This window comes from Mobula birostris, chromosome 23 (assembly GCF_030028105.1).
Source record: "Mobula birostris isolate sMobBir1 chromosome 23, sMobBir1.hap1, whole genome shotgun sequence".
Taxonomy (NCBI): Eukaryota; Metazoa; Chordata; class Chondrichthyes; order Myliobatiformes; family Myliobatidae; genus Mobula; species Mobula birostris.
This window is the reverse complement of record NC_092392.1, coordinates 2737340-2757752: the sequence shown is the minus strand read 5'-3', so window position 1 is coordinate 2757752 and position 20413 is coordinate 2737340. Positions and strand designations below refer to the sequence as shown.

Genomic DNA, 20413 nt, shown 5'->3' with positions numbered 1-20413 from the left:
TCTGTTGGGGAAGTGCAGTAAATGGGGCATATGGAATTCAGGGCTGGATTGCCCAGGAAGTCACCTGCACTCAGAAGGTAGCTGCAAACTCACTGAAGGACTCTCCTGAGTTCAAAAAATGAGGGATAATCTTTTGTCACATCTTAAGATTCCAAGAATCCCTGGTAAGATGGTTGCTATGACGATGCTTCACCTTGTGGATGAAGTCTAGAAACAGCGAGCACTATTTTGGAATTAAGAAGTTATCTATTTGAAGTAGAAATAAGGAGAAATTTCAGAATCAGAATCACTGACATGGCTTGAAATTTGTTGGTTTGTGGCAGCAGTGCAGTGCAAGACATAAAAATCCCTTTAGGTTAGTAAAAACAAATAAATTGTGAAAAAGCAGAAATGGTGAGGTAGTGTTCATGGGTTCATAGGCTGTTCGGAAATCTGATGATAGAGGGGAAGAAGGTGTTTCTAAAACACTAAGTGTGGGTTTTCGAGCTCTGGGACTTTCTTTGCTCTTGGGTTAATGAGAAGAGGGAATTTGCCAGACGGCAATGGTCCTTAATGTTGGATGCTGCAGGCTTGAGGCATAACCTTTAAAGATGCTCTTGATGTCTCTGTGATGGGACTGGTTGAGTCTACAACCATCTGTAGCCTCCTTTGATCCTGAACATACAATTTTTTAGAATATAGGTGTAACACTCACTGCGCCTAGCGGCTTAATATAGGGGGTGATAACCTCCTGCCCAGCCAAACTTCAGAAATTTCGTTTGGGTGGCGCGATGTGTCCCCTGTTACAAATCAGTACCCCGAAATAACAAACAGTACACAATATGTAATTAAACAATTAAGCTTTATAACTCTTACTTTCACTATATGGTTAGCAGAGAAACAAAATATAAAAGAAAAAGGGCCTGAATCATAAGATTTAATAATAAACCGTCTGTGCACAAAGTTGGAGCTCACTCAGTAGTCCTTCTTCCACCATCGGTCTCCTCCAAGCGTCACCGACCTTCGGACCCTGAGATCCCAGTCCACGCCGTCTGGTGGTCTTCCAGCTTTCTCCACACGCGTCTTCCCTCTTCATCTCTCCTCGACAAAAAGACTGCGAGAAAACATCCTTCCAGATACACAAGACAAAGCGACAATCTCCAATTGGCTAACATGCATACCATTGTCCTGTTATCTCCAGCCATAACCCAAACATTGCTGCTACAGAGAGACCATTACCTCAGCCGTGAACATTACAGAGAAGCCATTACATTAGCCTTAGCAGTGAAACATTACACATATAAATAGGAAACTGTTCAATTTGATAGAGTATTTACATCTCTGAATTCTGATTTTCTCCGGTCAGGCCTGTTCTCAAATAACCTGACCAATAATTTCACTCTAGGTTTCTTCTTTACCTTCCTCTCTAACTGAATGCCCTTCCTTTTTTTACACATATCTGTCATACCCGCTTCAAATACGATTCTGTTTACACACATCTATATCAAAATAACATCAGTTGAGCCATGACAGTGGAACCTCTGCTGGAAGGATGGAAGATAATATTTGAAAACCGGGTATTTATCAGTGTTAATGCGCCCGCTGTGGCTATCTTGGAAACAGCTGTGGGAACAAAGCAGAAACGTTACCAAAGCAACAACTTGCAGTCCTCTTAGATCTCAAACCCTGCCATTCCAAATCTTCATAGTTCATTAAGTTCACTCTTAGCAATATATTTGACACTTCTTTCCATGCTTTTGATTGGTTAATATGTGAACAAACCTTTGAACTTCAAAAAACCCATGGTATCTAAAAGAGCATCACTAAAAACCAGACCTGAAACTGGTAGATGCCTGGAGCACGCTGTCAGGAATGCTGCTAAATGCAGATCCAATTGGGACATTCAACGGGCTTCTAGTTGAATATGCAGGCAGTGGAGGGATACGGATCGCATACAGGCAGAAGGGATTATCCTTCAGAATAAAGGGGGCCAATTCTTGTTGGCTGCCAGTGACTTGTGGTGTTCCACATGGGTCAGTATTGGAACCACTCCTTTTCATGTTATATATCAATGATTTGGACGACAGAATTGGTGGCTTTGTGGCCAAGTTTGCAGATGATACAAAAGATGGGTGGAGGGGCAGGTAGTGTTGAGGAAATGGGGAGTTTACAGAAGGACTTACATGGATTGGGAGAATGGGCAAAGAAGCGGCAGATGGAATATTGTGTATGGTTATGCACTTTGGTAGAAGGAATAAAGGCTTGGCTATTTCCTAAATGAGGAGGAATGATGTGCTGGTATTGGAGAGGGTCCAGAGGAGGTTCACAAGAATGATTCTGGGAATGAACAGTAAAAGTATATGAGGAACGTTTAATGGCTTTCAGCCTGTACTCACTGGAGATTAGGAGAATGAGGGGATATCTTGTTGAACCCCATTGAATATCGACAGAGTGGACGTGAAGAGCATGTTTCCTATAGTGAATGAGTCTAGGATCAAAGGGCACAGCCTCAGAATGGAGGGATGCCCATTTAGAACAGTGATAAGATGAAATTACTTTAACCAGAGGATGGTGAATCTGTGGAATTCATTGCCAAGACAGCTGTGGAGGCCAAGCTCTTGAGTGTTATGTTTTTAATATTTTGGTAATATTTGAGTAATCTTGTATATGTTAATTGTTTGATTAAGCTTTCCTTTCATTTAGTGTATTAGTTATGTGTTATATGTATAAATATATGAATTGCATGCGTCATCATGCTACCAAGAGATATATGCGTGCCTTGGTTAAAGAAAAGACAAACTAGATCCATATTCCTAGGCTCTCATGTCTTCCTTTGAATTAATTTAATGTTTTGATGCAACAAAACATAACACTGAGTATATTTAATGTGGAGGTTGATCAGTTCTTGGTTAGCCAGGGCATCAAAAGTCACAGAGAGAAGGGAGGAGAATGGGGTTGAGAGAGAAAGAAAGTACAGGCATGATGGATTTGATGGTTTGGGTGGCTAATTCTTCTCCGTTGTCTGATGGTCCTGTGTTCTTATGGATTAGTTTAATTTGGCATCATGCTCAGCACTGACATCATGGACTCTAGGACCTGTTCTGGGGCTGTACTGTCTGATGAGAGTACAATCAGTAAAATTGTTATCAAATTTATCGATGAAAGTGTGAGTCTCTCCTCATACTTCCATGAATTGGCCTAAGGCATTTTAATAAGCATCTTAAATCAATGGTCTGAGTCGACGTTCCCTCCCCTTAAATCAGCACAGCTGAGAGGATCAACAGGGTCTCGCTTCCATCCATGAAAGGTATATATCAGAGCGCTGCATATATGGGGCCCTTAACATTGTCAATGATCCTTTCCATCCATCAATCTCTTTGACTGCCTGCCACAAGCAGGAGGTAGCATAGCATTAGGACAAGAGCTGTTAGGATGGGAAACAGCTTGTTCCCCTGGGCCGTAAGATGACTGAACTCCCTGCCACCATGTGCTATATGAATCTCATCAAACGGTCTCATTACGTAGCATTACACTGTTCACTTTTTATATATGTACCTTATTATTTGTTAATTTATTTGTGGTAGTATTCCTTTATGTGTGTGTGTGTGTGTGTGTGTGTGAGTTGTATGCACTGTGTTGTGCACCTTGGCCCAGAGGACCGTCGTTTAATTTGGCAGCATACATGTGTATGGTTGAATGGCAATAAAATGAGCTTTTACTTGAACTTGCAAGGTCTGGGGTGTGCGGCTGCAGACTGCCTTAACACAGCCAATGACAGTAGAGCAATTGACATCAGCAATGTAGAAGAGCTTAGAAGCGTAATTGGTGATGCAACACTGCAGGAGATTGTGGGGATGTGAAACCTCTGGATCTATGTTTTGTGGTTCAATTCAATACATCAATAAATATTGTTTGGGCAAAATTTGCAGATGACACAAGATTGGAGGCATAGTGGACAGTGAGGGAACAACAAAATTTGGAGGGGCATAGATAGGGTAAATGCAATCCAGCTTTTTCTGCCGAGGTTGGGTGAGACTAGGACTAGAGGTCATACGTTAAAGGTGTGTAAGGAGAACATAAGGGAGAACATCTTCACTCAGATGGTGGTGAGAGGGTGGATCGAGCTGCAGCGGAGGAGGTGGATGTGGGTTCGATTTTAACATTGAAGAAAAGTTTTGATGAGAGAGGTATGCAGGACTAGTTGATGGGACTAAGCAGGGTAATAGTTCAGCACAGACTAGATGAGCCGAGAGGCCTGATTCTGTGCTGTGGTGTTCTAGGACTCTGAAGTATTTCAGCTTGTATCTCGCTCTTCACTGATGCTGCCTGAGCTGATGAGCATTATCAGCATTTTCTGTTTCATTTCTGTGTTCCAGCATCTGCAGGTTTTGATTCTTTTTTCATTTGGCATTCTGCATCCGTTCAATCCCCTTGAGCAAAGTCTCCACTCTGTGGAATCAACAGATATTTTAATATAGGCGAATGTGTGCTGAGTCATACTGGAGCAGTGAACAGCAGGTGTGTGTGCATGATGAAAGGGCATTCATTAGCAGAGGAAGAGAAGCCAGGAGATTGGTGTGAGATTATTGATCATTCACTGAGAATGCAAAATTATTGCCAGTAAAGCTAAATAAATACAGGATTTCATTAAAAAGCATCAGACTGCAGGAAGGAAGAGACTCTGAGCGTAAATCTAAAGATCAGATAAAGATAAAGATTAGCTTTATTTGCCACATGTTCATTGAAACATCAAAACCTAGAGTGAGATGTGTTGTTTGTGTCAAATCAAATCAAATCAGCAAGGGTCGTGCTGGGCAGCCTGCAAGTGCCACCTCACTTCCACACCAACGTAGCAGAGCATAGCAACTCACTAACCCTAACCCTAACCTTAACTGTGAGACATAGGTGCAGAATTAGGCCATCTGGCCCATTGAGTCTGCTCCACCATTCAATCACGGCTGATCCTTTTTTTTTGCTCCTCCTCAACTCCAGTTCCCGACCTTCTCCCCGTAACCTTTAGTGCCATGCCCAATCAAGAACCTATCAATCTCTGCCTTAAATACACCCAACGACCTGGCTTGTACAGCTGCATGTGGCAACAAATTCCACAAATTCACCAACCTTTGGCTAAAGAAATTTCTCCGCATCTCTGTTTTGAAAGGGTGCCCCTCTATCCTGAGGCTATGCTCTCTTGTCTTAGACTCTCACACCATGGGAAACTATGGTCTAGGCCTTTCAATATTCGAAAGGTTTCAATGAGATTCCCCCCTCATCCTTCTAAATTCCAGCGAGTACAGACCCAGAGCCATCAAACGTTCCTTGTATGATAACCCCTTCATTCCTGGAATCATCCTTGTGAACCTCCTCTGAACCCTCTCTAATGCCAGCACATCTTTTCTAAGATGAGGGGCCCAAAACTGTTCACAATACTCAAGATGAGGCCTCACCAGTGCCTTATAAAGCCTCAGCATCACATCCTTGCTCTTGTATTCTAGACCTCTTGAAATGGATGCTAACATGGCATTTGCCTTCCTCACCACTGACTCGACCCACACGTTAACCTTTAGTGTGATCTGCACAAGGATTCCCAAGTCTTTGGAATATGGGAGGAGTTCAGAGCACCTGGAGGAAACCCACATGGTTATGGAAAGAATGTACAGTCTCCTTACAGAGATTGGTGGGAACTGAGCCCTGGCTGGTGATCACTGGTGTTATAGTGGCATTATGCTAACCTCTTTGCTAGTATTAGAACCAGCTTTTAACTTACACTCTCCCCTTGACCTTCTAGATCAGAGTGATGATCTGTGCCTGAAACCGAAAGAGATGGGGGATATCTTAAATGGAATTTTTGCATCTGTATTTACTCAGGATGTGACACAGAGTCTATGGAGGTGAGGCAATGCAGCAACAAGGTCATGGACTCTATACTATTACAGAGGAGGAAGTGTTTGCTGTCTTGAGGCAAATTAAGGTGCATAAATCCCCAGGGCCTGACAAGGCGTTCCCTCGGACCCTGTGGGAGGCAAGTGCAGAAGTTGCAGGGGCTCTAACAGAGGGATTTAAGACATCCTTAGCCAAGGGTGATAGGCATCCGTTAGTCTCGTGAGACCATGGATTTGCGCCTTGGAAGGTTTCCAGGGCGCAGGCCTGGGCAAAGTTGTATGGAAGACCGGCAGTTGCCCATGCTGCAAGTCTCCCCTCTCCACGCCACCGATGTTGTCCAAGGGAAGGGCACTAAGTCTGATACAGCTTGGCACTGGTGTCGTCGCAGAGCAATGTGTGGTTAAGTGCCTTGTTCAAGGACACAACACGCTGCCTCAGCTGACCTTCAGATCTCTAGACTGACACCTTAACCACTTCGCCACGCGCCAACGGATGAGGTGCTGGAGGATTAGAGGATAGCTAATGTTGTTCCATTGTTTAAGAAAGCTTCTAAGAATGAGGCAGGAAAATATAGGCTGGTGAGCCTGACATCAGCAGTAGGAAAGTTATTGGAAGGAATCAAAGGGACGGGATATACCATATAAGTATTTGGATAGACAGGGACTGATTAGGGATAGTCAATATGGCTTTGTGTCTGGTAAGTCATGTCTAACCAATCTTACATAGTTTTTCAAGGAAATTACCAGGAAAGCCGATGAAGGCAAGGCAGTGGATGTTGTCTATATGGACTTTAGCACGGCCTTTTACAAAGTCCCACTAAGGAGGCTGGTCAAGAAGGTTCAATTGCTTGGCATTCAGGATGAGGAAATAAATTGGACTGGACATGGGCTTTGCAGAAAAAGCCAGAGAGTGCATGTAAATAGTTACCTCTCTAACTGGAGTTGGATGCTGCAGGGATTGGTGCTGAGTCCATTACTGTTTGTCATGAATATCAATGATCTGGATAACAATGTGGTGAACTGGATCAGCAAATGTGCAGATTAGGGGTGTAGTGGACAGCAAGGAAGATTATCAAAGCTTGCAGCAGGATCTGGATCAGCTGGGAAAATGGGCTGAAAAATGGCAGATGGAATTTAATGCAGACAAGTGTGAGGTGTTGTACTTTGGGAGGACCAGCCAGGGTAGGTCTTACACAGCGAGCGGTAGAGCACTGAGCATTGTGGTAGAACAAAGGGATCTGGGAATACCGATCCATAATTCCTTGAAAGTGGCATCATAGGTAGATAGGGTCATGAAAAAGCATTTGCCACATTGGTTTTCATAAATCAAAGTACTGAGTACAGGAGTTGGGATGTTATGTTTAACTTACATAAGATGTTGGTGAGGCCTAATTTGGAGTATTGTGTGCAGTTTTTGGTGACCTACTGACAGGAAAGATATAAATAAGATTGAAAGTCTGCAGAGAAATTTACAAGGATGTTGCCAGGACTTGAGGACGGAGTTGTAGGGAATGGTTGAGTAGGCTAGGACTTTATTCCACATAATGTAGAAGATTGAGAGAGGTATGACAGAGATATAGAAAATTATGAGGGATATGGATAGGGTAAAGCATGCGGACATTTTCCATTGAGGTTAGGTGAGATGACAACTAGAGGTCAAGGGTTAAGGGTGAAATGTCAAATGCTTAAGGGCAACGTGGGCGAGGGGGAGGCTTCTTCACTCAGAGTGTGGAATGAGTGGCCAGTGCGGAGTGGTGGCTGCAGGGTCGATTTCAATATGTAAGAAACATTTGGATGAGTACATGGATGAAGGGGTATTGACAGCTATGGACCCAGTGCAGGTTGATGGAACTAGGCAGGTAAATGGTTTGGCACAGAATGGAAGGGCTGAACAGCCTACTTCTGTGCTGTACTTCCTTATGACCTTCATTGTTGCTGCCATTAGTATTTTGGAATTCTCTATCCGGACCCGTTGCGGCATGATATTTATCATAGATACTCTTGAGATTCAAGGAGATGCCCCATTGCTACTACATTCTTAAGATGGTAGAAATTCCGTGTTAGCATCACTTCCAGAACAGGTCTATGTATTCTATAAATATTGACAACAGGCTGAACTTCAACGCTGGAGCTCGGAGGAAAGCTAAGATGGATTGATAAAAAAAAATCTCTTGTGTGTTAACAAGAGGAATTCTGCAGATGCTGGAAATTCAAGCAACACGCATCAAAGTTGCTGGTGAACGCAGCAGGCCAGGCAGCATCTCTAGGAAGAGGTACAGTCGATGTTTCAGGCCGAGACCCTTCGTCAGGACTAACTGAAGGAAGGGTTAGTAAGAGAAAATTTGAAAGTGAGAGGGGGAGGGGAGATCCAAAATGATAGGAGAAGACAGGAGGGGGAGGGATGGAGCCAAGAGCTGGACAGTTGATTGGCAAAGGGGATATGAAAGGATGGATATGTACCTCTTCCTAGAGATGCTACCTGGCCTGCGGCGTTCACCAGCAACTTTGATCTCTATTGTGTGTTGATTGAGGATGTGATCTGGATGCTACATAAAATTGACTCAGCCAGTCCGTTTGATGTGAAGTCACTTTTTCTTCAGCTGAGTGGAAGAACTGTTATGATAATGTTGCGAATGGGCGGGAGTGCACAGAACACTGGTGAGGCTGTAGGCTTCATTACAGATCTCAGCAAGCTCCTTAACGAATGACTAAATGGGATTGAATGCAGGAGTTCTTTGTCTTAGGTTAGATGTTGAGAGGCTGGAGTTACTGGGGCGAATGCCAAGTGATGTCAATCTTTCAATGTGTTTTATTTATTTATTTAGAGATACAGACCTGCCCAGCCCCAGCAACCCACTGAACTGATTTAATCACAGGACAATTTATAATGACTAATTGACTGACTAACCAGTAGGTTGTTGGACTGTGGGAGGAAACTGGAGCACCCAGAGGAAACCCATGCAGTTACAGGGAGAATGTACACACTTCTTACAGACAGCAGCAGGAATTCAACCCGGGTCGTCAGTAATGTAAACCGTGGTGTTAACCATTATGCTATCCTGCCGCCCCTGAGCAACTGTTGGGCAAATCCAACACAAATGTCTGATTATAAAAGATTGCTTGGCATGAGAAATGCAGTAAGGAGTGTGAATTCTTTGGAAAACTCTGCTGCTCCACTCCAGGATGCCCTACATGACCATTTACAACTCTGGAGTCAATGGGCTTTTGTACTCTGAAAGTAGAGGACAGGGGGATTGGGCAGGAACATGCACTTGAGAGAAAAGAACAGCCTTGTGAGATACCTTTAAGTGGAGCAGTGGAATTCTCCCAGTATCCTCACTTCTTCCTGCATTTCTACACATCGAGCCGTGGAATGACCTGCTCACAGTGGCTGCTTGGTAGAAGCAGGAGTCAGGTATGTGGAGAAAGCTGCTTTCACCACTGCTCCGCACTCTACCCCCACCTCCCCCATGGCACTGACCCATGCCTTGATGTTGCTGACATCACCCTGTTAGGAGCTTAAACTCAAGTTTGCCCGAGGTGACCAATAGAGATGGCAAAAGAACGGTCAGAGCACTGGGCCTGATGAACATCTTTAGCTGGTCAGTGTATGGCCTTCTCTATCCCAGAATGTTGTGGAGGACACATCAATAGTATTAGTATTAGTTTTGGTTTATTATTGTCACATGTATATCTGGTGGGAGCAAAGGATGTTGGGAATGGTGAGGGTGGAGTGCCATGGCAGAGGTGTGGGACAGGTTTGCAGAGGAGGAGTGCCAAGGGCAGAGGTGGCACGGGTACAGACATACCCTACCCTGAGACACTAGGCAAGATCATTTGATTCCAAACAATTGGTTTACTCATCTTCACAGAATGTCTCTCTGGTGCTTCCCACTCCCTCCCTTCCCTCTTCCCCTTTTCCCAACCATGACTCCCCTCTCCCTGCCCCTTTCCACTCTCAGTCCAAAACAGAGTCCCATGTCAGAATCAGGTGTATCATCACTCACATATGTCATGAAATTTGTTTTTCTGCACAGCAGTATAGTGCAATACACAAAATTAAATAAGTAGTTCGAAAAGGGAGGAAAAAGGGTTAGATTGAACTTAGACTAGGTTTAAAGGTTGGTACAACATCCTGGGCTGAAGGACCTGTAATGTGCTGTAATATTCTATGTTCTGTGTTTAGTGAAAGGTTTGTCTTGCATGCTGTTCACACTGATCAAATCATTACACAGTGCATAGAAGTAGAACAAGGTCAAAGAACAACAATGCAGGATAGAGTGTAAGAGCTGTAGAGGAAGTGCAGTGAACTGAACAATGAACTGCAGTAACAATATAGGTTGTGGGGCTAGGAGTTCATTTCACCATACAACAGGTCAGAGAAGGAGGATCAATTATTGAAAAACCAGAGAATGGAAAGCCACAGAGAGCTGGTATAGAACGGAGAGATGAGACCTGGGCCAGGTCAACCGTGATCTTAATGAATGGTGGAGCAGATCTGAGGGGCCAAATGGCCATCCTCCTACTCTGACTGTTTATGTTCTTGAAGAGGAGTTAGTGTGGTGGGGAAGGAGGACGGGGTGGGTGTCAGTAAAAACCTTCCTGAATTAAAGTGTGGTGTCACCATGGAGTTGACGCCTTTAGAACCAGAATCAGTTTTAACGTCACTGACATGTGTCATGAAATTTGTTGTTTTGTGGCAGCAGTACAGTGCAATAAGTCAGAAATGTTATAAATTACAATAAGAAAAATATTTTTTATTCTATGTGTATATATGAATAAGTAATGTAAACAAGGAGCAAATATTGTGAGGTAGTGTTCATGGTTTGGTTCATTGTACAGAATGGCGGAGGTGTAGAAGCAGTTGCTAAAGTGGTGAGTTTGTGTCTTCAAGCTGCAGTACCCTTTTCTTGGTGATTCTAATAAGAACAGAGCATTCCTGGGCGATGGGAGCCCTTAATGACGGATACTGCCTTTTTGAGGCATCGTCTTTGAAAGGTGCCCTCAATGCTGGGCACTGGGTGCCACTCTAGTAAGGCATCACCTTTTGAAGATGTCCTTGAAGCTGGGGAGGTAGTGCCCAGCATCGAGGACAGCTTATAAAGGTGACATCCGGTAGCCAGCGTCAAGGACAGCTTCAAAAGGCGATACCTCAGAGGTGGCATCCATCATTGAGGGCTCCCATCGCCCAGGAGGGCTCTGTTCTTATCACTGCCATCAGAGAGGAGGGAAAGGAGAATGTAATATAGAATTAGAAGGGAAAATGTAGAGAAGGAGTAGCAGAAATTTCCTCAGATATTGAACTTCAAACTACCTTAATTCATTTCTCAGAGATCACTTTCTCTCAATAATAATCTTAATCCAGGCCATTGACTTCATCACCCGGTGCCTTCTCCATACAGCTCAGCATTGTGAACCGTCTCCACCAGGGGCCTGTGAATGCAGTGGTTGTGCCCACTGAATGATAATGGAATGATATGCTTTTCCGTGCTCCCTTGTAAAGTGTTTCAATGCGTCGGCACTTCCCTTGCTGCCTTTGTCTTCGTACAATCAGCAGAGAAAATGCTGAAACACATTCTAATGAAAGAGAGGCAAAGAACAGATGAACAGAATGAGATCAGTTCCGATGGATTTGCAGATACGCTCAGCAGTTGCGATGTGTTAAATAGCTTGACCTTTCACAGAACATTGATCTGTATACAAAATATATGGAGAGAGAGAGATAAAAAATAGACCTGCCTTTTTCCTTTCCCCTTCTTATGGGATCTGTGCGAGAATCCATCAGAAGGAGTAAAGTCTCATTAAATTTCAATTACTTAAAATGACAGCCATGTTAAGCTGATAAAGCCCAACATTGTGTAAAGTTGTCAGTTTTGCATTGAGGCTCTTCAGACCTATGTTCTTTTCTCTCTGTTTTAATCCATTTCATATGCAAAATAGCACCAGTTTCAGGAAAGTGAAGGATCTCGTCAAGTTAATGAACTTCAAGTCATGTCTTACTGTGACATTTTCCCATGCCAAGTCAGAAGTAGCCACCAGACAAAATGCCTACAGATGGTCAAATTTTGATAAGTGTTCTTTTATACTGCAGATCATTCTCATTAGATGTCACTGTCTGTAGCTACAATATGCTTTGCAGACTGGTACCATCCTTCCAAGTATATGTCAAATGCCAACAATTTTGCTGGTCATTTTATTCAGTTGTTTGGCTATGAAGGTGTTTGTTCGAGAGTATCACTGGATCCCAAAGCTCCCCTGGAAGTATTAACTATAACAGAAAACCGGAGCCGACACCTATTGCTACTTCACAATTGATGGGCCTTGCGTCAGTATGTGTGAGGAAATAAGCAGGAAATTTATATCTCCGTTGCAGTGAAACTTATATGCTGTCAGAGGTTATAACCTTTCAATCATCTTTGACATGTTGATATTTCTCTCCTTGCCTTTCTTGCTCATGCGTGTCTCCAGTTCCCCTCTCTTTGGTGGTGTCAGAAAGAAGGCTGCTGCTCACATCTCCTATCCAGTTTTGAACTTTCCCTCTCCTCCTCTATGTCTATTCCGTGTCTTACAGAAAGTGTTGCCTTTGTTGTCCCATCCTGAACCCTCAGTGGCCTCCCTTATTCTTGGACTCATGGCTTTCTTCAATACTTCCTTCATTCCCCTCCTCTCCATTCCCCATCACTTCCCTTCCTTTCCCTCCCTCCGTTACCCTTGTCTTCCCTCTCATCCCCTCCCCTCCTCTCCCCTCCTGTTCCCTCCTCCCCTCTCCCCTTCTCTCCCTCCTCTTTCCTTTCTTTCCCTCCCCTCCCCGCCTATTCCCTTCCTTTCCCTCCCTCTGTTACCTTCCCCTTCCCTCTTATCCCCTCCCCTTCCCTCCTTTTTTCTTCCTTTCCCTCCCTCCCATACCCTTCGCTTCCTTTCACCCAACTCCCACCTCCCCACCCCTTCCCTTCCTTTCCCTCGCCCATCCTCTCCTCTCCCCTCCCCTCCCCTCCTCTTTCCTTCCTTTCCTTCCCCATCCCCTCCCTATCCCTTCTTCCTTCCCCTCATCCCCACCTCTCCCTCCCCTCCCCGTCCCTTTTCCTTATATATGTTCTTTAACGTCCCCTTTTCTCTCACACTTCCTTCCCTTCCCTTCCATTTCTCCTATACCCTCCTTTCCAATCTTTCTCCTTTGAACACTGTGTCATACTCATTGTATTCATTCTCCTTTCAAATGTCGTGGCCGTTTCCGACTGCGTCCTCCATCTTTTCTCCTTCCCTCCATTGCCCAGAGAGCCATTGGAAATTACCTGTACTGAACCTGTTGCCCACTCATTCCCTCCATCTGCCAGTTTCTGCCTTTCTTCTCGATAGCCTCATGATGAAATTCTACCTGCCATCTCTCCTCAGGACTGCCCGCAGCTGCTTGCTGCCGAGAAGATTCTGGTGCCTGTTCGAGTGGTGAAGCCCATCACCTTGAAATCCAAGAACCTTCCTCAGCCACAGTCAGGCCAGCGAGGCTACGAATGCATCCTGAATATCCAGGGAGTAGAGCAGCGAGTGCCAGCCTTACGATTCAACAGCTCCAGTGTCCAGTGTCAGAACACTTCAGTAAGTGGTGCAAATAGACGCAGCCACAACTCTGTCCCCTGGTGTCTGTGTTCAGTCCCAGAAATGCAAGCCCTAACTCTTGGCCAAATGGCCCCAGTGGAGTATTGAGAGGTTGTGGACATTCTGTTGCCAAATTCTGAGATGCTGTCTGCGATCTCTGGTGGTCTGCAAATGAAATGGGTGATAAGTATAGAAAAAAGGCTGAATTACAGTAATCATATATACTGTATAGATGTATATTCAATAGTTCAGTTAAAATAAGTAATGCAAAAACAGAAATTTAAAGAGAGTGTTGAGGTAGTGTCATGGGTTCAATGTCCATTTAGAAATCAGATGACAGAGGGGGAGAAGCTGTTCCTGAATCGCTGAGTGTGTGCCTTTCGGCCTTTGTACCTTCTCCTCACAGTAACAATGAGAGGAGGGTGGCGGGGGTCCTCAGTGATGGACATTGCCCTCATGAGGCATCGCTCCTTGAAGATGCCTTGGATACTACAGAGGCTAGTACCCATGATGGAGCTGACTGAGTTTACAACTTTCTGCAACTTACTTCGATCCCGTGCAGTAGCCCCCCCCACCCCCCACCCCCCATACCAGACGGTGACATAGCCAGTCAGAGTGCTCGCCATGGTACATCTGTAGGAGTTTTCGAGTATTTTAGGTGGCAAACCAAATCTCCTCAGGCTCCAAATGAAATATAGTTGCTGTCTTGCCTTCTATATAGCTACATCGATAGGTTGTGACCAGATTAGTTCCTCAGAGGTAATGACACCCAGGAACTTGAAATTGCTTGCTCTCTCCACTTCTGATCCCCCTATGAGGATTGGTTCGTGTTCCTCGTTTTACCCTTCCTGAAGTGCACAATCAGCTATATTGTGTCGGAGATTCTGTTACTTATTGACCAATGTAATATACAGACACACCAGAAACAACGGTGAGGTGGGGGAGGGGGAATTGTGGCTCTTCAAGCTAATACATTTTAAGAGTTTTCAGTTCTCTGAAACCAAATTAAAAAGTAAGTCTTTGGGATTAGAAACATTTTCACATTTTTTTAACTATTTAACAAGACCAGAAGTATCCAGTAAGTGAAAGAACAGTTGTTAATGTCTCCGAACCTCTTCTTTGTTTTCTACAGCATTTCGAGAAAGCTCAAATATCAAATGTTACAAAGCAGATTTTAATTTTTAAGAAACCTGAATGGCTTGCTAATTACTGCAGTTCTAGCTGCCTGTGACACAAAGTACACCTTATACAACACAGGGTTGATTTATCTGCACAACAGAGCTATTCACATTCTACACACATGCACCATTGTTCTGTAGCAGTGTCTCACTTTACTGATTCTCTTGCAGGTGACTCTTAAAGCTGTGCCGGCTACGAAAGACAAAGAGTCAGCTTTGTGAGAAAGAAAGAGAAATACCTACCTGCTGGTTGTGTCACTTTGGAACAGATTTGCCTGGTGGGGGAATAGGTTAGCAGCAGGAATGGTTGAGTAGTAGAATGGTTGAACAGTGGAGTGCATAGGTGGAGGTCAGGCAACAGATAAGGTCAACAGCAGGAGAGAAAGGGCAGAGTGAAAAGAGGATGTAGATGTTGTGAAGCAGAAAATAAACTGCTGAAGGGTTTCAGCCCAAAATGCTGACTGGTTATTTATTTCCATATGTGCTGCCTGACCTGCTGAATTCCTCCAGCATTTTGAGTGATGTAAGGGTAGTGGTCTGGCAGTAGACAGGTTGGACAACAGGCGTGTAAGGATCATGATTACGCAGTAGATAGGTTGGACAACCAGGGTCTAATGGTGTGGTCAGGCAGTTCTTTTATCTGGATGTTGCTAGAGGTATCTGCAAGCATCTAGATATTGAGAGCAGAATTCTTCACCACAACTTGAGTGGTAGCATGTAAAGGTGGAAACTCTGTGGCCACTTTATTAGGTACACCTGTACACCTGCTCATTGGTGCAAATATCTAATCAGCGACTCAATGCATGAAAGTAAGCAATCATGTTCAAGAATTTTAGTTGTTGTTCAGACCAAATAACAGAATGGGGAAGAAATGTGATTTAAGTGACTTTGACAGTGGAATGATTGTTGGTACCAGACAAGGTCGTTTGAGTATCTCAGAAACTGCTGATCTCCTGGAATTTTCACACTCAACAGTCTCTAGAGCTTACAGAAAATGGTGCAAAAGCCAAAAAAAAATCCAGTGAGTTCTGTGAGCAAAATTGCCTTGTTAATGAGAGAGGTCAGAGGAGAATGGCCAGACTGGTTCGAGCTGACAGGAAGGCGATAGTATCTCAAATAATCATGTGTTACAACAGCGGTGTGCAGAAGAGCATCTCTGAACACACAACACATCGAACCTTGAAGTGGATGGGCTACAGCAGCAGAAGACCACAAACATACACCTAATGGCCACTTTATTAGGTACAGGAGATACAAATAAAGTGGTCACTGAGTGTACATCCTGTTTACTAATGGTACAAAATAATTGTAAACAATATTAATATTGGCAATTTTTGCAACTTGACTTTTTTCCCAGCCAATTGACTGGGAAACTAAAGCAAATGTGAAATTATCCAAGAATCTCAAACAGCAGAGGACAGAAACTAGTCTTCACCCCACTCTGTCTGTGTTGATGATGACGCAATCTGAACTGAACCTCTCTGCCTGCATGTACCCACATTCGTCTACTCCCTACCTGTTCACGTGTCTGTATAAATGCTTCTTAAAATTGCTTTCTTTTCTTCTTCTTACTGTACCCCCAAGTGCCAATTCCAGCCACTCACCGCTCTTTGTAAAATAAACTTACCCACATGCTTCCTTTAAATTTTATGGTCCTCATGTTAAGTCACCCTGCCCCGTTCAGTATTTGACATCTCCACCCAGTAAAAAGACTCTGACTCTTCGGACTATCAATGCCTCTTATAATTTTGTATACTTTTATCAGGTCTCGCCTCAGCCTTCAATGCTCCAGCAAAAACAATCCAAGTTTGTCCAATCTCTCCTTATAGTTAACACTCACTAATCCTGGCAATATGCTGGTGACATTCTTCTGCATCCAGCACAAAACCTCAGCGTCTGTCCTGTCATACAACGACCAGAACTGGGAAGAGTATTCCAGTTTGACTTAGCTTTTATACAGCTGCAACATGATTTCCCAAGTTTTCTATTCATTGGCCTGACCGATAAAGACAAGCATGCTAAAGGCACCTTTACCACCCAAGCCACTTCACTGCCCACTGCATCATCAAATGTCATCTGCAAAATTCCTAATTATGCCATATACATTCTCATTCAATCATTGTCATTTATGAAAAATAACAGACCTTTCATGACCGGTCAGTCTTCCAATCTGAGAAACAGACCAACACTGACACCTCCTCCCTCCTGCAAACAAATCAGTTTTTTGGAGTCATAGAGTCATAGAACACTACAGCACAGAAACAGGCCTTTTGGCCCATCTAGTCCATGCTGAACTATTATTCTGCCTAGTTCCATCAACCTGCATCTGGACCATAGACCCCAATACCCCTCCCATCCATGTACTTATCCAAATTTCTCTTAAATGTTGATGACTTCTGTTGGCAGCTCATTGCACACTCTCACTACACTCTGAGTGAAGAAGCTCCCCAACCCATGTTCCCCTTAAATATCCCAAGATTCACCCTTAATCTATGACCTCCGATTGTAGTCCCACTAAACTTCAGTGGAAAAAGTCTGCTTGCATTTACCCTATCTGTACCCCTCATAATTTTGTATACCTCTATCAAATCTCCCCTCAATCTTCTATATTCTGGTGGATAATCTACTCAACCTTTCCCTAGATCTCAGCTTCTCAAGTCCTAGCAACATCCTTGTAAATTTTCTCTGCACTCTTTCAATCTTATTTACATCTTTCCTGTAGATAGATGACCAAAACTGCACACAGTATTCCAAATTAGGCCTCAACAATGTCAGAGTCAGAATCAGAATCATGTTTATTATCACTGGCATGTGTCATGAAATTTGATAACTTAGCAGCAGCAGTTCAATGCAATACATAATATAGAAGAAAAAAAGTAAAAAATAAATAAGTAAATCAATTACACTATCTGTATATTGAATAATTGAAAAATTGTGCAAAAACAGAAATAATATATGTATTTAAAAAGTGCGGTGATGTTCATGGGTTTAATATCCATCTAGGAATTGGAAGGCAGAGGGGAAGAAGCTGTTCCTGAATCGCTGAGTGTGTGCCTTCAGGCTTCTGTACCTCCTACCTGATAGTAACAATTAGAAAAGGGCATGCCCTGGGTGCTGGAGGTCCTTAATAATGGATGCTGCCTTTCTGAGACACCTCTCCTTGAAGATGTCTTGGGTACTTTGTAGGCTAGTACCTAAGATGGAGCTGACTAAATTTACAACCCTCTGCAGTTTCTTTCAGCCCCAACCCCCCATACCAGACAGTGATGCAGCCTGTCAGGATGCTCTCCACAGTACATCTATAGACGTTTTTGAGTGTTTTTCTTGTCATACCAAATCTCTTCTAACTCCTAACAAAGTATAGACGCTGTCTTGCCTTCTTTATAGCTGAATCAATATTTTGGGACCAGTTAATTCCTCAGAGATCTTGACACCCAGGAACTTGAAACTGCTCACTCTCTCCACTTCTGATCCCCCTATGTGGATTGGTGTGTGTTCCTTCATCTTACCCTTCCTGAAGTCCACAATCAGTTCTTTCCTCTTACTGACATTGAGTGCCAGATTGCTGCTGTGAAACCACTCCACTAGTTGATATATCTCACTCCTGTACTCCCTCTCATCTCTATCTGAGATTCCACCAACAATGGTTGTATCATCAGTAAATTTATAGATGGTATTTGATCTATGCCTAGCCACACAGTCATGGGTATAGAGAGAGTAGAGCAGTGGGCTAAGCACACACCCCTGAGGTGCACCAGTGTTGATCATCAGTGAGGAGAAGATATCATTACCAATCCACACAGATTGTGGTCTTCTGGTTAGGAAGTTGAGAATCCAATTTCAGAGGGAGGTGCAGAGGCCTAGGTTCTGTAACTTATAAATCAGGATTGTGGGAATGACGGTATTAAATGCTGAACTATAGTCGATCACCAGCATCCTGACATAGGTGTTTGTATTGTCCCAGTGGTCTCAGGCCGTGAGAAGAGCCATTGAGATTGAATCTGCCATTGACCAGTTGTGGTGATAGACAAATTGCAGTGGGTCCAGGTCCTTGCTGAGGAAGGTGTTCAGTCTAGTCATGACCAACCTCTCAAAGCATTTCATCACTGTCGATGTGAGTGCTACCGGGTGATAGTCGTTAACGCAGCCCACGTTATTCTTCTTAGGCACTGGTATAATTGCTGCCTTTTTGAAGCAAGTGGGAACTTCCGCCCATAGCAGTGAGAGGTTGAAAATGTCCTTGAATACTCCCGTCAGTAGGTTGGCACAAGGTTTCAAAGCCTTACCAGGTGCTCTGTCAGGGCCTTCCACCTTGCGAAGGTTCACTCTCTTTAAAAACATCGGCCTCCGAGACAGAGATCACAGGGTCATCAGGTGTAGCAGGGATGATCTTCACAGCTGTTGTTATATTCTCTCTTTCAAAGTGGGCATAGAAGGTGTTGAGTTCATCTGGTAGTGAAGCATCACTACTGTTCATGCGTTTCACTTTCTAGGAAGTAATGGCTTGCAAACCCTGCCAGAGTTGTCGTGCATCCGATGTTGCCTCCAATCTCATTCGAAATTGTCTCTTTGCCCTCGAAATAGCCCTCTGCAAGTCCTACCTGGTTTTCTGGTATAGACCTAGGTCGCCAGACTTGAATGCCACAGATCTTTTCTTCAGTAGGCGATGTAGCTCCTGGTTCATCCACAGCTTTTGGTTTGGGAATGTACAGTAAGTCTTTGTAGGCACACACTCATCCACACAGGTTTTAATGAAGTCGATAATAACTGCAGCTTATGCCTTATACGATTTCAACATAATATCCCAATTCCTATACTCAATACATTGGTTTATGAAGGCGATCTTCAGCATAATGTCTTCTACGATTTCAACATAACATCCCAACTTCTGCACTCAATACGTTGATTTATGAAGGCCAATGTGCCAAAAGCTTTCTTTATGACTCTAGCTACCTGTGATGCTACTTTCAAGGAATAATGGATCGGTATTCCTTGACTCTTCTGTTCAACCACACTCCTCCGTACCTATAACCTCTGGCCTCCAGCGCTTGTCTCGCCTCACCTCAGAGGGAAAAGCCTGCTTTTATTTATCTTATCTATACCCCTCGGAATTTTGTATCTAATTTGCTTTCTTACCCTGGATTCCCTGTGGCAGAAAGTCATTCTGTCTGTCAGAAAGTGCATGAGCGGTGAACTCCTAAACAATTGCAAATATGAAGAGATACAGCAATCACTGTGACTGAACAGCCTATTGGGATTTAGGAAGCAAAAATATTTCCTCCTCACGTTTGATCTTCAAATCTGGAGCAGGAAGGTAAAATGACATTCAGATCAAAAGGCCCTGAAGAGTATTTTTTTCTGCTGTTCTTCCCCAGTGAGAAATAGAAATGAAGTCCCGCACCATCCCACTGTTGTGTTGTGTGCTTGACACCTGCCAATGCCACTTGTATCAGAATCAGGTTTATAATAATCACTGACACATGTTGTCAAATTTGTTGTTTTGTGGCAGCAGTACAGTGCAACACATAAAGAAATAAAATGGATCCTTAACCTCCCAATCGACCTCGTTATGACCTTACACCTTATTGCTCATCTGCATTGCACTTTCTCTGTAGCTGTTACACTTTATTCTGCACTCTGTTATAGTTTAACCTTGTGCTATTTCAATGCACTATGTAATGACCTGGTATGTAGATACAGTATGCAAGACCAGCTTTTCACTGTATCTCGGTACATGTGACAATAATAAGCCAATTCCAATTCCAGTAACAAATTTTATGT

General features: G+C 43.6%; 1 protein-coding gene across 6 annotated transcripts in view; it reads left to right on the top strand.

Annotated features, from left to right (window-relative positions):
* plxna4 (plexin A4) overlaps nt 1–20413 on the top strand; it is an 811940-nt gene that overhangs the window by 632262 nt on the left and 159265 nt on the right. For all 6 annotated transcript variants that reach the window (XM_072241488.1, XM_072241485.1, XM_072241487.1 and 3 more), the window contains exon 10: nt 13254–13454. In XM_072241488.1, the coding sequence (XP_072097589.1) occupies nt 13254–13454 (201 nt within the window). The remainder of the gene's footprint in view (nt 1–13253; nt 13455–20413) is intronic.